We start from the raw sequence: 17,528 nt of genomic DNA, 5'->3' as shown, positions 1-17,528 counted from the left end.
TGTGGAGAACGTTATGCTGCCTGTAACATCATTCAGCATGACCGTTTTGGTGGTTGGTCAGTGATGGTGTGGGGAGGCATATCTATGGAGGGATGCACAGACCTCTACAGGATAGACAATGGCAACCTGACTGTCATTAGGTATTGGGATGAAATCCTTGGACCCGTTTTTAGACCCTACGCTGGGTCCTGGGTTCCTCTTGGTGCACAACAATGCCCAGCCTCATGCAGCAAGAGTATGCAGGCAGTTCCTGGAAGGGGAAGAAATTGATACCATAGAATGTCCCCCACGCTCGCCTGACCTAACTCCAAGAGAACACCTCTGGGATATCATTCTAAGCCGCCAGGTTGCACCTCAGACTGTCCAAAATCTCAGTGATTCCCTGGTACAGATCTGGGAGAAAATCCCCCAGGACACTACTCGTCATCTGATTAGGAGTATGCCCCAACGTTGTCAGACATGCATGGAAGCACATGGGGGCCATACAAACTACTGAGTACCATTCTGAGTTGCTGCATCGAAATTTCAGCAAAATGGACTTGCCTGCTGCATCAATTTTTCACTTTGATTTTCGGGGTGTTTTTGAATTCAGTACTCTGTAGGTTGATCATTTTCATAAAAAAAAAAAACGATGGGGCATCCTCATGTTCCTAACTCTCTACCCATTCCATATCAGTATAGATATCCAGCATGATATTTTTCCCCATTGAGATCTGATGCGTTTTTAAAGTGTTCTTTTAATTTTTTTGAGCAGTGTACTTTCAATCCTCATTTACCATTTGTGTCAAATCCACATTGGTTGGGGAGTGAGCTGGTTTGGAAAAAGCCAAATCTGGAGCCTGTGTGGGAAATTTAAACATGAGTATTTAAAGTAATTCAAATACTTGAATGCAGAGTTGTACCTACAGGGATTGTAATTGCAACCAGGCCCCATGCTACAGGGGGCCCTTGTGGCCCCCCTGTAAACCTGGATAGGAGGGGCAGCATGTAGAAGAACCAATGCCCACCATTTTCCTCCTGACAGCCTGGAAAATAGATCCACCCCGCAACCTCTCCTGTCCAGGCCTTGCTGCCCCCAGGCCTCTTTGTGATCCCCTGGCCCCCCCTGGCCCTGCAGTGCTGTCAAGTTTCCTCCTCCCCTCTTCCGCCTGCTGCTGTGGGTGATGTGTCAGGATGGAGAGCAGGTAAGGGCCTGTAAATATGTAATTTACCAGCCCCTTCCTTTTATGAATGGATAGAGTCAGTGATCCGTACTGATTACTGACTGTCCATTCATTACTGAGGAATAGTAAACTGTGTACAGATCTGTTACTGCTCATTCATTCTGTGCAGCTGAGGCTGCAGAGATGGAGATTAAAGGCTGTCCTCAGTCTCCTTTCTCTGTCTCAAAGGTGACACATCAGAGGTTTGTTTAGACCACTGATATCTCACCAAAGCCCCCAACAAGGCTCCTAAAAAAGTTGTAAAAAATAAAATTGTATAAATAAATAAAATGGTAAAAAATTACAAAAAACGAAAATAACAAAAACAAAAGCTACTGACACCAGTGGCAGACCTACCAGGGCCGTAAAGGTTGCACTTGTGACCGGGCCCTGGCAATCCACCACCTTGGGGACTCCCCAAGAAGGCAGCCCACTGCAGAACATGGGAAAGGGTCCCACTGCGGGGCTGTAATAAAGTGTCCGACAATGGGAGTAAAGGGCACTGGGATCAGTGGGAATGGCCTATGGCCTGGAGGAAAGGGCCCCAACTGGGGGTCCAGGGGGCTCTTAATGATTTCTTGCACCGGGACCCTGAAGATTCTAGTTACACCTCTGCTTGAATGTGATATTTTATGTCATTTCTGTAATATTAAGCACATTGATATAATCTTGTCTTATAACACCTTGCTGTCTTTTTTCCATAATCATTTTGGATGAAGCCAAACCCTTTGTTCTACTATGTAGGCTATTGAAATTATGTTTTCTTCAGTGTCTAGGCAAAGCTCTGCTTTAGTTAGAGGACATACACAGAAGGCCAGATGATACATAGCTAAATAATAGATTGGATTTAGAACAGTTTATTATCTGTTTTTAAAGTGATATAGTATGAATTCTGCAGACACGATAAAGTGTGCTTCCCATATATGTTTATCAGGTAGTGTTCTTATTCAAAATTCATTTTACCTTTTGGCTTTGACTTGTTGACCTTATTCATATGCAAGCTGTCTAGGTGAAAAAAAAATGAAATTACTGTATGTTTTTATGGACATAATCTTACTCCTTTTACTTTAGTTTTCATAAATTAACATTACAGAAAATACTGGCCAGTTACTGCACAAATTATAATACTACAGTAGATGGTAAAATAGTTAAAAAAGTAATGCCAGGAAATTATATCATAATAAAAGCTGAACATCCAAGTTGATAGCAGGAATGGTTCTGGGGAATGCTGGGGTGGGCGGTGCCTCCCAGATTTAGGTTGCTTCCCCTGACCCCCCAAGACCAATGACATCAGCATCATGGTGGTACTGGCAGCTGGCCTGCCTGCACCATAGAAACAAATGATGTTGATCCAAGGCTGGGGTTCAGAGGAGGACAGCAGTCCTTCTGCTATCCAGACCTGCTCTACCTCTTGCCCCCTGTCATGAAGTTGGTATATGATGTGAAACTCTGGAAAAGAGTGTCCCTCTATGCTGATAATGCTGATGGTGTATTTCGGTGAATCTGCTGAATCCTTTAATGCATTAATGAACATTGTTGACTGTTTCTCAGAGGTTTAGTGATAGAGGGTGAGCTGGAAGAAGTCTACTTACTTTTCCTTTGGGCCCCCCTAAATCCTTTCTGGCAAATTCCAAACTTCAAGCTATACTTGAACACACAAGCCACAGTTTTATGGTGATCCATATTGATCTAACTTATTTCCCTATCTTCAGTAATGTAAAAATGTTATTGTGGAACCGAACACATTCCAAAGTGGACAGTACTCTCTGAAACCTATTACAATCAGTGTGACCTTAGCCATTCAGTAACTTATAAAAATGGGCTGTATCCATTCCCCATCTGTCCAAGTGGGAATGGATGGAAATGGAGCAAACTTGGCTCTTTGATGTTATTGGTACTGTGGACAAATTGATACAATTCCAATGTATACACAGACATGACTAAACTCCAGACCATTTAAATAAGATGGGCCTTCTTTCTCATTCCAACTGCCTGCAATGCAGCCATGAAGATGCCAAATTATTCCATATCTTCTGGATGGTTTCATGAATTCAGCTCTATTAGTCATCATTTTATGTCCATTTGAAGGAACAATCGAAATTTAATACCCTCAAACCCTTGAAGCATTTCTACTGAACATCCTTTTAAAGTACTCTAGAATTATTTTTTCTGTTACACAGCGTGTCAATATGGCAATGAAACATGTCAATGATAAATTAAACAAATTCAAACTAATTTTTAAGAGGATGTCCTAATAGGTTTGGTAGAACATTAGACTCTTGGCTTGAAAAAACTAATGCTGTGTCTTTGACATAATTCTTTGCTTGCAGGTGCTGTTCTTCTTGAGGTGGGGTGGGCTGAGGATGAGAATAAGTGTGAGAGTGAACAACTGTTTGTTTTTGTTGTAGTTGTTGCTGATGCTGTTTTGCCACAGATTGTACCAATTCATGCTTTTTTTTTCTCTGCAAAAGAAATTAAAAATAAAAAACTTTAAAAAAAATTGCCATTGACTACTAAACAACCAGTAACTGTTGAAGCAGTAAACACTTTGGTCAGGAGTATGTATTATATAATTTAGCATAAAGTGTGCAGGAGTCAGGAATATAAAATATACAATATAGTGTATATAGTACAGGTGTCAAAAGTGTATAAGATGCACACATTTTGGGGGCTTTTAATGCAAAAAGCACAGGAGGAAATAATTTTTTAATGCTTAGAGCACAAGGATTGGGAGTGCATAATGCGCAAGGTGCAGGAGTCAGGAGTGCATAAGGCATAGATTTCAGAGGTCAGGCTTGTGTAAGAGAGCAGGGGTCAGGAGTGTTAACGCATAGAGTGCAAAGATCAGGAGTGCATAATGCACAGAACGCAGGGATCACAAGTGCATAATGTACAGAGAGAAGGGCTAAGGCATAACACAGAGTGCAGGGGTCAGGAGTGCAGGGGTCAGAAATATGTATTACAGAACACAATCATATCAAACCCCTCCCAATACAACTATCCCCCCCCCCCCCAAAATCCCCTCAAAATAGATCTACACCCTCCCTACCTAAAAGTCTACTCACAAGACTCACAGTGCAGTACAGTATGCGGTGCTACATGGCCAAGGTCAGCAGGGGGGCCCAGGCAGCTGGGTGAATCAGATGTGGGCAGGGAGGGTGATTGCTACGATGGGGGGAATGACTGGAACAGATCTCCTGTATTCTGTGCAGCATCTGAAATCTGGCTTTCAGCTGCTGCAGAGAGAACCATGCAGGGGATTGGTTCCAGTAATTGCCCCCCTACTGTATCCATAACCCTCCCTGCGCACCATACATTTCCCCATGCTACCCAGGTCCCCCTGTGTGCCCCCACAGTGCTGCTGGCTTCCCTCCTCTCCTTTCCATCGGCAGCTACAAGCACACAATAGGATCCTACAGGATAGAGAGTGGGGGGAAGAGTCTGGTAAATATGTCACATTTACCAGCCCCTTTCTTTCCTGAATGAACACAATAATTGATCTGTACCAATCACTTAATTCATAAGTGAAGCATAATAAACTGTGGGGCTTTTTTTTGGGGGGGGGGGGCCTGGTCAGGTTGACATGTTGACTGCTCCTGTGACTCTGACTTTGGCAAATAAAAATCTACTTGGCCTGTTGAACATAGTTGACACACTGACTTCTTGAACATCTTTTTTTGCATTACTACAACAGTGCCGAGTTCACCATTTGTGCAGAAATCTGCCATCACTACATGCCTACAAATTATCGTTTACACCTTAACAGTATTGTTCGGTGATCTATAAACATTTTAATTTCTGGGGAGATAAGGGAAACAAGTGCCAACAGCAGCTGGTTAAACTGATCAATTTATGAGCCCTGCTCCTATTATTTTTGTAAGCTTTCAAGAGACCCATTTTTTCAAATGAAGATCTAAGATCATTGGTTGGGTGACCCATCAACTTCTCCAAAGTCAGTGAAAGCTTCCAGTAACACCATTAGTCCAAAGTCGATATCTGACACGTTATCTGAGTGGTTAACTGGCCCACTTTAGTAGTTGCAGCAATAAGGAAAAACCACTAGAATTTGTTCTACATTTGCTCAAGGTAAGGCTAAGCAAGGAGTACCAGATTTTCATTATTGGAGCAAGTTTTGGAAGCAATACGTGTGAACAGATGATAGAGTGAAGTTTGATTGGGTTCACTTATATCTAGAAATTTCTGGATCCTATTTTACTATAAGATATCTAAGCATGCATGCTAAGGGTCTGTGTCAATGGGCTTTTGGGTTTCGTCGATGACATCAGTTTGAGACGCTTCTGACATTATTCAGAATTCATTGACAAGTGCATTTGACAAACAGTTGATCTTATTCTGACCTGCATAGACTTCTATGAAAATGCAAAACTTGTCTGTTACAAACAAAAGCCTGTCCACATAGGCCCTTATTTGGTGATAGGCTATGCAGTGGAAAATCAATCTGAAGTTACCAAGTCCTTAAGACTGACAGACATTTCCTTTGGAACAATTTAAGAAAAGCTACTGTACTTTTTCTTTTATCAGGACTGCTTATTGTCGCCTGTTTAGGTAGGACATGTGTCTATGTAGATTTCAGATTTTCATCAGACTGCTAACCAGGCTGGAATGTGATTGAGAATTTGATTTCACTGTCTATAACCAGCTTATCTGTATGTCATCTTTCTTAAAGCTTTTTAAGATTTCACGCATTCAAGTGTAAGAAAAAAGTGCTCTTTTGCCCCTAATAGCCAATCAGGTTATAGAGTTATGTTTCCAGGTCAGAATGTGAGAATAAAACCAAGGATTTGATTGGTTGCCAAGAAAAACAGGAACCATTCTTCCTTCAGACAGCTGTATGTATGTGGCCGCTTGGGGTTATATTTTATGGCCTTTTAAATGGTTTAACAGTGCAGTACTAATAAATAGTGACTGCAGGTGAACTGCCAATTATCCTGCCCAATGGAACACATGCAGGAGTCTGTAGAATGCCCTTGTGAATATGAACAAAAGATTTCGAAAATTATTTTTATACACTTGTGTAGGTGATCGGGTTCAGTCTCCCATACAATAATCCCTAACCACAAGCAGTATGGTGCCTATATTTCTGAATTAGTCATTTCTTTTATGGTTTTTGAGAAAATTTAGATTTTCCTGATTATAATGCTTCCTAAAATGCTCTGCATTCTGCACTATATACTACATAATGAGTTTACTTGTTACAAACATATAATTACATGGCACGCACAGTACTTTAGAAAAGGTGATTACCTCTAATGGTGTATAGGCATGAATGCTAAGTGTGGTGCAGTATAATACTGTTCCGTCAGGGAAAAAAAGGCTTTGATTGACACACAAATGATTATAGCAGTTTCCCTGTGGCAGAAATTCATGTAGTACAGGAAAAATGACAGCCTGGAGACATAAGGATGCAGAGGAGGGATGCTAGGATATCTGCTTTCTTTCACTAGACTAGCACATTTCTGAGGCATTAATTAACAGAAATTAGAGGTGGGCTCATTTTATATGCATACAGTTGCCTGACATTTTTGCTCATTTTAAAAATAAGTCTAGAAGAAAAAAATCTAGACTGACAAATGTGTTTTATGGAACTAGGGCATTCTCTACTTCTACCCATCTGTCATTTACCCAGCAGTGCGCTGCCTGTACTTTAATGGTGGTAGGTCATGTACGCTTGACCAGATACAGATTATTCATTGAAAGCCTTAGCTGGTGTTTCATTTTTTTCATTCCGATTTTTCAGGAAAACACTACTGCTTGTCTTGGCCTAGTAAGGATGGTCAGATCAGAGACTTTTCTTGGTGAACCTGTGACGGGTGCCTCAAGGAACCTAACTTTCAACAAAAGCAGGACAGTATAAAAGGTTTGTAATTAGGTTCTAATGGTTGGAAGGTGGCATTCCCTGGACTCCAGTTAGGTTGCAAACATGAGCTTAGTCATAACAGGACTAAGAGCATGTTTATGTGAAACACGTTAATACGGTTCCCTGCCTGTAGAACGGTGATGTTTGGCTTTTATGGAGTATGAAATAAAGTCTGTTGGAGTATTCACATCCCCGAGTTCTTCTACACATTGTTTCGCAACTGCGAACCAGACCGGCACCTTGTGGTGTGCAATTGGACCTGAGGACAATTACAAAGCCATAGTTGACCTCACCTGAAGCGGTATGTGTTTGTATGTACATTTCTTAGACTGCACACCGCTTTATGCAAAGAGGAAACAGACCCTAAATGAGTTCTTTGATGATTAAAACAATGCTGAGCTCAACATCTAAAGATGCTAGCTGCCCTTCTATCATTGTAGCCTTTGAGCCACTAACTTCGGAAACATATGCAGATAGGGATTAGAGGATTTATGACTTTATACTGACTTAAATGATCTCACATTTTTGTTCCAAGGTCAGTGACTCAGAAAGTACTGCAGCCACTGAGCCATAGACAGCATAACAGCCAGGCAAAAAGCACTTTCAGCAATGGAAGCCCTAATATGTCTCTTAAGATAGGTTTGCTTTAAAAGTATAGGGGCTGCTTTAAGCTATTAACTAAATAGCCACAAAATGAATAGTATTTACAAACTATTTACCACCATAAACACGTTAATCCCTGATGCCTAACCCATATGTATTAATTATTTTGGAGCATAAGAATATAGTTTACTGGATTCTACAGTACTAGCTAAATACCTTGGTTACTTTTTCACAGTTCATTTACTTACTTTGCTGTACTGTGATTTATTTTTTTCTTTTGTGTATTTTTTCTCCAACATTTTATGAACAGGAATATTAAATATGGTGCCAGTAATTTGTTGTTGGGTTGTAACAGTGACCTCTACAGTTTCTTGTAACATGCCCCCAGACAGACATTTGCAATTCTATTTCAGATAGATAGATGGCATTCTATTTCCGATAAGATATTTTGCAAATAATAAATCAAATATGATTGTAACCAGTTCCATAGCATCATTGGAATCAGTCCTCATAATGATCCTAAATTTCTTGGTATAATTCATTTACTGCATACACTGTACAGTATACCTTACAGCAAAGTTCTCAAATATCTCCAAACATGAATAGTGATTGACTGCAACATGAGGGACCTTTTTCACAAAGACTGCACCAAATAGCCTCATTCAGATAAGACAAATCTATCATGTAATATGTACGGTATAGCTGCAGATCACCAAATAATACATGTACTGTCCAAGCACGGCCATCTGCCATGCGTGACTAAATAAGTAAAAACCTCCAGCATGTGCACCAATTAACTTGTTCAAGATTAGACCCTGCAGCTGAGATATGCAAACATGTTTAACTGCAAACCTCCAAATAAACGTCCAGACAGGGTCATCTGCCATAAATGTAAAAAAAATCTTTAGTATGATGTTTTTTTCACAGCTGTGAACTTAATAACAATTGTTATGATAAATGTATTTCTATTAGAAATAGATTTCCCATGTGGGCACGTAAGAGATTATGGCCTATCAAATGAGAAATGTTATGTGCAATATTACAGTAAGGTCTCCTGTTAAGGTAAAGCTCTATACTTGTGTAACACCCTGCTACAAGTATTGATACAGGATGTTAAAACAAACACAAGATAGCAGTGTCCGGAAGTACAGCGGCATTCACTCTCTGTAGAGCAGCCCCATGGAACTTGTATGCTGAGCCACAGGACTTTGTAAGGAACAATGTAGTAAAGAACTACATTTCCCAAAGGAGCTGGCGTGTGGGTGGAGGCATGTGTATATATATATATATATATATATATATATATATATATATACTGTATATATGAATGCCCAGGAGATGAGACAGGAAGTGAGAAGGGAGAGATCTGGAGAGAGGAGTGCGCTGACTGCGGGAGGGCTGGGCCAGGCTGTGGAGAGAGAGAGGAGGCAAGGAGAATCTGTTGATCGCTGACCTTGCATTATGGAGAGGGCTAATCTGCTAGCAGGTTACCAGGCAGAAAGATGCTGGTGGGACTGGAGAGTGTGTAGCAGCCTTATCAGAGGAGAGAGAAAGACTGCCAGTGTTTGCTAGACGCCATCCATTAGGTGAGAGAGCCCCAAGAATGATCCAAGACAGGGAACACTGACACCTGCTCCACCTTTGCAATTTTCCTGCACACAGTTGTGAACATTGCACATAGTGTGATCATCATCCATTTATTCTACTAAGGAGGGCTTTTCCTATTGTGCCAGTAGTCTTGCAGTCCAGAGAAGAGTTGCTCTGTGCCAGCAATCACTCTTACCAGCTTAGCTACTTGTTACTTTAGATTCACTAGTGACTAGTGCCTTAAAGGAACATCACCATCACCATACACCAGTAAACTGCTGCTTGCCGGAGGAGTGCTGTTCCTCCCTCTCTTTATTGCATCATTCGTCAGAGAACCATAATCCACACGTCTTCTCATTGTGCACCAACTGGGCCCCATCACACGCACAGAAGACTCTTCACTGCCTTTAAAGAGCATTGGTTGTTTTGGGGTAAAGAGCTCTTTTGCTTATTTCAGGCTATCTCCTTACCATCAGGTGCTGAGGGCCCAAAGTGAGCTAGTCTCCTAATTTGTCAGTTCTTGCTGCTCACTGGGGACTTGAAGGCCACCTCAGGTTGAAGGTATTGGGTTAGTTTCTGAAAAGCAGGCCTGCTAATCCTAACTGAGATGCTGTGATAAGTGTTGTATTTTCTTAAGTTCAAACTGACACAAGTAACAATTGATTCTACACATGCCAATTCTGTTTATGCTGTGTGACCAAGTCATACTGAAGTTTGCTATAAACTTTTTACTAGTTTACTTCAATCCATGTGTTCACTTTCTGGTGGTCCTTTATTCCAGTTAAGAGTGTACTGTGGTGTCAGCAGGGTTTGGGTTTTCAGAGAGGGCTCCAGATCCACAGGGAACTCGGAAACAATTCAGCAACTCCTAAGGGGGTATTCCTACAGTGATATACGTTGTAAAGGATACAAATTAATGCAGCTCTGTAATCATTAGTACATCATTATATGTATCTTTTAAATGCAAGTAGTGTAAGTACCAGAATTTGACCTGGTATCAGCCTTTTGCAGTCTATATAGCATCACTGAAGTGTGAAAGTACGAAGCAGCACAAGGAGCCAATCATTGCTGTACTGCTTCTACTTTTACTCTCCAGTCACAGGCTGGGATGGGTCCAGACTGTCTCAAAGAAATGGGTTGAATGATGCTGGCTGTACGACTAACAACATCTAGCAACAGAAAAAAGTACTGGGGGGGGGGGATATCTTGATTGAAGATGAATATTGCTGCAAAATATTTTTTTCATGTTTTCTCTTTGTGGTCTATTTGTTTTTATCGTATTATTTTTGTCTGGAGTTTTGCTTGAAATCTGGAGAGTTTTCTACCTATGTAGTTTTTCTGTTGCCAGCCTGGGGAGGCCTGTGGGACCGCTGGTCGGCCACCATACGACCTGCTTCTGGCTTGAGACCTATGTGCACGTACAAGAAAATATGCTTCCATGCGCATCCTAGGGCAGAGGTGGCCTCCCAATTTGGCCGAGGGTAACTCTTGATTCTAGCAGTCCTCAGAAGAGAATACATCAGACACAAGGAGGACCCAAGGTCTTAGTTCATAATGTCTTACACTAGAGGTTTTGTAAGCAATATCACAGGCCATGTAGCCCACTGTATATGCTGATGCCTTTATTTACTGTTTGTACATGGTTTTGCATTTGTACTGTTTAAAACTTTAATAATAACAAATAGAAAGATATCTGGAGAGTATGCCTTGGAGGGACCTGCTGACAATCAGCACAGAGCTCTGTCCAGAGAGAACAACCTATCTATTATTAAAAGAATAAAAAATTAAGCATTTGAGCACCTTCAATTGTATTCTCAATACAAAAACGTTAAGTAGAATACAGTAGATCTGCTTTAGAAGTTTGAATTGGTTATTGTGGTAGCAGTGTTTTCTTTTCCCCTCTCTTGTAAGTCTCATTTCACAGTTTATACTTATAAGATTATTATTTTCTTGTCACCAGTGCTGAATAATTTCAGTCTTTATTTTATACAGTAAAGCACAATAAAGCTATTTACATGAATGGGTACATAATGTATCAAAGAGTGTTTTTTTCTCTCTGGCAAATGTATCAGGATGTCATTTGTATCAATAAAGAGAACATGAAGTACAGAAATTGATTCTGTGATAGAGCTCAGGAAGTTACTAATTTTTTTTTTACATTTTTAAATGTGCAGAAAGAACATCTTTCAGTGCAGGTTCACATGTATGCGGATTGGATGTGGTTTGAACTGCAGTCAATCCGCATGACATGTAAAATAACATAGCTTCCTATGTTGCCTGGTCATATATGTCTGATGCACTGGCAGTGCAGATTGAAATAGAGTCCTGTCTGATTTCTGAGCAGTGCGGTCTGGTTCAGGTGAGGATTACAGGCTATTGACTTGTATGGGAACCGCTTCTAAACCGCACGTCATCAGTTGTGAACAAGATTGCAGTTCAAGATCAGGATTGAAATTCAGGATTAGGTTTCAGCACAGTGTGCTCTTCTCCCTCCTCCTCTTCACTTCAGTTCCAAGCTTTGCAAAACCACATCCAAGCTGGCCCTGAACCTGTAAACTGTACAATCCACAACTGTGTCACAAAAACCTGTCCTGAACCACTGAACAAGCAGATTGCAATCCGCATTGAAACCTGTCCTTGAAATCCAGAACACGTGTGAATCAGCACTCTTGCAATTGAAGCAAAGTATTGTCATGACCAACAGCCACTGAATACATTTCTGATTTTGATGAAGACTACATGCCATATGCTCACACACATACACATACACACTGAAGTACTTAATGTAGAATGCATTCCTGCATTCTTAGTAGGAGCTGGTACATTGCACAACCGGATAATTATTTGTCATCCCTGTTGATCACCGTTCAAATGCCAGAACTGAAATTAAATATAGCTCAGGAAAGTGATTAGTTATTTTGCCCTCTCCAAAAATACTGCCAGAGCCACCACATGAGTGCTAAACATGCTTTCACATCCAGTGGCCTCATGTATATAGAGTACAGCATAAACACTTACATCACTAATTGTTGATTTAGGTGAGGAGCACAGTGCATGCACTGAAAGTCTTGGAAACTCCAGCTGGTGGGGGAACAATGATCACTTGGTGTATGATATCAGACATAGCCAACACAATATTGACTTCCTTCTCTTCAGGGCTTTGATAGTGTTGGTCATTGACAATGGCATCTGTGTCTTAATATGATAATGAGAAAAATTATTATGCTACTGCAGACACTCCACTACACTCTTATATTAGGATACAGACTGACAACAGGTCTAACACTACCAAAGCAAGTGATCATTGTTGTCCAACCTGTTGAAGTTTGGAAGACTTTCTTTTCATACAGACAGTCCTCACCTACCTCCTAAATCTTCAGATACATGAAGAGACCCATTCCGAGGACCTGCATGATTCATACTACCACAGACCACCACCAACAAGGTCTAGCTCTACCTTACAGCTACAGTACAAAGCTCATATCCCCAACGAATCAGCCTAGCCAAATCTGATATTTGCATTTTGGGTGTAGGCTACAGTACCCAGATATCTGCACTGGATTCACTGGGTTTGCCCAAGAGCATTATAAAAGTATAAAGGCAAACCTATTTCTTTGGTTTTGGATAGAGCGGAGAGGGTTTAGAACATTTGTCTGGTTGTTATGTGTACTACCATTAGAGAGATGCACCCTCTCCATTCGCCCTGTTTAGTGTAAGTTAGAGAAAATCCCAAATTTGAGTTGTCAGGAGAACAAGAAAAGAGGGTAGATCTTCCATAGAGGACACTAGTTCTGGTGATCCTGGTGACCTCCAGGTATTACCTCACTTTATAGGGATTTCTTCCAACTTTCTGTTTTGGCTATGAAAGAGGACATGAAGGGAAATCTCCCCAATGGGACACAGGTGGCAAAATGTATAATTAAAGGGGTTATAACCCTCCATTACACTATCCAAACTGAAAAAGAGTTTTGCCTTTAGTTCTAATATACAGGGATAGTTCACCTTTACCAAAGAACTGCCTATGCAGGTAAGGGGTGTCTGCAGATAAAAACAAACTGGGCAGCTCTGACTAAAATTTAATTAGAGTATTGCTATATGTGTAGGCCATTTAGGTACCTCATGAAGCCTGACTGGAATACTGCCAGGACATTGCTATGTGAGGCCTGCATGTTACTGCTCACCTCCACCATCACAGGAGTGAGTTCTCAAGCTCAGAGCTACTGTATCAGGGCAGATATAGAGCATGTGAGGAGGTCTGAATCAGAGAAAAAGCTCACTCTTGTGATAGTGGGGGTGAGCAGTAATGACTAGACCTTACTTAGCAACGTCCTAGCAGCCTTCTGGGAGTAATCCAGCCAGGCTTCATGAAGTACATAAAGGACCTTCACCTATAGCAAGGACACTATTCAACTTTAGTCAGAGACACAGTTTGCTTTTATTCTCAGATGCCCCTTATCGGCATAGGCAGCACTTTGGTGAAGGTGAACTATAACTTTAAGGTGTATCTTTCACCCTGCTGAAATTTTTAGATACAGAAATGTCTTCTTACCTCTCTGAAAAGAAAAAAAAAACTTCCAGTGGGTGATTTTTTTCAAATCAGTGTGTATCTATAATTAGAGTATTTATTTTTAGCAGACTAATAACAAGACAGTCAGTGATATATACATTTTTATAAATCAATATACAGTATATTTAAATAGTCTCCTGCAATAATGGTTTTGGTTCTCACTACACTTACAGTCTTTTGTCGCCAGTCCCTTTCCCTAGTCTAAAGGACTGGCTGGTGGAGTACAAGTTATGCAAATTCTCATCGTACTCTGCTGGCAGTTAAAGCATATATGACCCCCACCCCCCAAAAAAATGTGAAATATTGGAGCTTACCATTCCCTTGATACGATAACTTCTTTGCAGGCTTTTTTTTTTTTTGCTTTCTTATCACCTGGTAATAATGCCAGTAACAGGCCATAGGCCAATAATGCTTACTCACTGTACTGCATCTATGGAAGAGCAACATTGTCATCCTAAGCTACCCTCCTGATTTGGACTACAAATATCTCCCCTCTTCATATCTATAACATGGGGGAGATGTTCTACAGTTCACAGAAGAGAACTTTGCAGGGCTGATAACATTATTTGAGGTTTCACTTCAGTGCATAGGAGGTTACAAGGGTACTGGATTTCTTGCAAGATCTACAGGTATTATCTGTACTTGTAGAAGATGTAAGAATTCAGCCATTCACAGCCATTCATACAGCCCCAGTGAAAGCACTGAACACGAACACATACATGACACATTATTCCACCAATTGCATTCTGCAGGCTGTGCTGGGGCAGCTCCAGTAAGGAAAACAGCTAGCTGGCACTGGCAGGCAGTGCACAATTTTGAAACCTTGTATTATTCATAGTAAGTATGTTCTATTAGCTGTCAGCCAAAGGATGAGGCGATCGTAGGATAGCAATATTTGGCCTTGCTGTTCAGGTTGTTACCCACTTTAGAAAAGCATTAACTTCTGTGTTTCTTACTCTAGGTGTGCAAGATGGCAGATGTGCAAGGGTTAATGGACAGGCTGGAGAAAGCTGTTATTCGTCTTGAGACAGCCCTCGCTTCATCCACCTTTTCCAAGTCTGCAGCAAATGATGTTGTGAATGGATTTGATGGAGGTAAAGTATAAAGATGCGATTTAGTGGTTATACGTGTCTTGAATACAGGATGATGGAAAGTAGTAGGGAGTAAATTAAGACCAGATTTTCAAAGATAAACTTCATAGTAGGTTTTTTTCCCAGGTGAAACACCAAGAAAATATTTAGACATTTTCAGATTGTTTAAATGATGATGAGGAGATCAGATCATCAAGGTTATTTGTATTGACAACTTTTATTAATATCATGCAAAGGTTAATGAAGTGCAGCAACCCATATCAAGATCATCTCTCATTGTCCTGCCAGTGAAAAAAGATGTATGATCATTTTCTAATGGTTATAATGTCTATGATATATACAACGTTTTGTTCTATTTCCACTGGCAGTACTAGCCACTTTCTTCATACAATAACAGTTTCACCAGCAGATCCTGTACCTTTGGACCTGACTTATAAAAGGTAAGGTTAAGTGCAAATGAATAATGTACAGAGGAATCAAGGGTAGATTATCTTACTCCTACATTTCATATTCTTGATTTGTGCCTGTTGTACTATGTAAGTACATTAAAAAGTATCCTATTTTCTTTGTATTGCTTCCTTTGTGTGAAATCCCTGGTATTCCTGCCAGTCTCCTGCTTCACTATTTCAAACTGACCACACTAGAAATAGAAGCACATCATTACCAGTGCTGTCAGTTTTTTGGCTGTGCTGGGAGAGCAGCCTGCCTGTCCTCTAAGGGCCAAGACTGACACACCCCTGCACAGCTACAGAAGATCAGTGTACTGCTGTTTCTCCACCTCTAGCTCTCTAGGCCCCTTATTCAGCTGAGAACAGCTGCATGTTTTGACTTTCATTTCTATTTTAAACTGAATGGGTTGTCTTACAAGTTAAGTGTTCACATATGCTTTTAGCATTCTGCTGCGGTGTGTTAATATATTCACATGTATTGCATTAGGGCAGAATATTCATTATAAATGGGCCACCAAAGCACTGCAATGGACACAAAGAACTGCACCTGATGTGATGTACTTTAACTTCCATGAATGAACAGGGAGATTATGGCTATAGGGTATGAATGAAGCGGGGGCAGAGGACCTCAGATTTCCACTATGACAGCCAGCACTAAGGAACAATGTGCAATAAATATAAGTAATGTTCCCCGTGCTGATTTTTTTTTATTTTACCTAAATGTAAGTGTTAAGAATACATGTTTATGTAGAAATATAATATAAGAGCTATTACAATTTTATAATTAGGTTACTGAAATAGCTACAGTACATAGAAGAATGGTAGCAGTGATCAATCATTGTATTTATACTAACACCATCCTGCAGTGTGTTTTATGTACCAAGACTGGAGCTGAGAATAGGAGAGGCAGACTGCTTCCAGAAACATTTAAAACATTTAAAGAGCAACTGTTAGCACTATCTGCTAATTGGGAGATATAGTCAATACATTCACAACTAGATAACTCAAATATCTTGGTTGATAATTATCCCTTCTACATTGGCCATGTGCATTGGTAAATGGTACTTCACCAGGATCAGTCTCACCACTTGTCAGTTACTTCGGAGGTAGTTCCACTTAGAAGGGGCTATTTCCATCCTGTTTAGTAGGTGTCTAAATTAAGTCATTTGAAATGTCCATCAGACCAGTCATTTAGATGCATAGGATCTTCATTAAGACATTTTAGCTGATCAGCATGTTTTTATTTTGTATATCCATTTTGGTCCCGTACCATAGTCCATTACATCAATGTCTAAACTAATTGGAAATGTCCTCACTTTTAATGTGCTCTCATGTTTGTACAACTGATATTTTTGTCTCTTTTTTAACTCTGAGTTCAAAAAAGGTGAACTTGATTCAGACAGGTTTAAAGTCTCTTGCTCATTGCTAGTAGAAGAGGTTCATCAGTATATTGTCTTCATCAACATGTACTTTTAATGCATTTTGTGTGGTTTGGTGCATGTCTTTAGTCTGACCAATTAAGATGGGAATGCCATGTAAGGTTACCGCCTATAAACACCTTAAATTTAGTAGAAATTAACATTTTACCACTATCAGACATACAGTATCTCACAAAAGTGAGTACACCCCTCACATTTTTGTAAATATTTTATTATATCTTTTCATGTGACAACTCTAAACAAATGACAATTTGCTACAATGTAAATTAGTGAGTGTACAGCTTGTATAACAGTGTAAATTTGCTGTCCCCTCAAAATAACTCAACACACAGCCATTAATGTCTAAACCGCTGACAACAATAGTGAGTACACCCCAAAGTGAAAATGTCCAAATTGGGCCCAAAGTGTCAAACTTTGTGTGGCCACCATTATTTTCCAGCACTGCCTTAACCTCCCTGATGGTATTCTCGAGTGTAGCTCGGGGTAAAGTCTCAGTACCACAAGCAGTAACCCCGAGCTACACTCGGGGATACAATGCGGCGCTGCTCCGGCATCTGTTCTTCACTTACCTTGTCCTTCACTCCCGCGATGTCACTCCTGCAGTGTCCACGGCAATGTTCTCGGGCGGATGCCGGCATCTGTCTTCTGGGTTCCATCCCCTGTGACGTCGGGACGTACGGGGGACGGAACAGCGGGAAATTTGAAAATGACA

At 40.6% G+C, this 17,528-nt stretch overlaps 1 protein-coding gene across 2 annotated transcripts in view; it reads left to right on the top strand.

Annotated features, from left to right (window-relative positions):
- Positions 1 to 17,528, top strand: part of CAP2 (cyclase associated actin cytoskeleton regulatory protein 2) — a 195,172-nt gene that overhangs the window by 27,016 nt on the left and 150,628 nt on the right. Inside the window, exons 1-2 of one of the 2 annotated variants that reach the window (XM_089682283.1) lie at positions 7,062 to 7,080; positions 14,799 to 14,931. In XM_089682283.1, the coding sequence (XP_089538409.1) occupies positions 14,808 to 14,931 (124 nt within the window). In that variant the 5' untranslated portion in view covers positions 7,062 to 7,080; positions 14,799 to 14,807. Of the gene's footprint in view, positions 1 to 7,061; positions 7,081 to 14,798; positions 14,932 to 17,528 lie in introns of those variants that run through there. The other variant, XM_089682282.1, reaches the window with a different exon arrangement.

Source organism: Staurois parvus, unplaced genomic scaffold (genome assembly GCF_062004578.1).
Source record: "Staurois parvus isolate SC_StPar_1 unplaced genomic scaffold, SC_StPar_1.0 ptg000287l, whole genome shotgun sequence".
Classification (NCBI taxonomy): Eukaryota; Metazoa; Chordata; class Amphibia; order Anura; family Ranidae; genus Staurois; species Staurois parvus.
The sequence above is the reverse complement of the archived record's forward strand: the minus strand, read 5'-3'. Positions and strand labels throughout refer to the sequence as shown.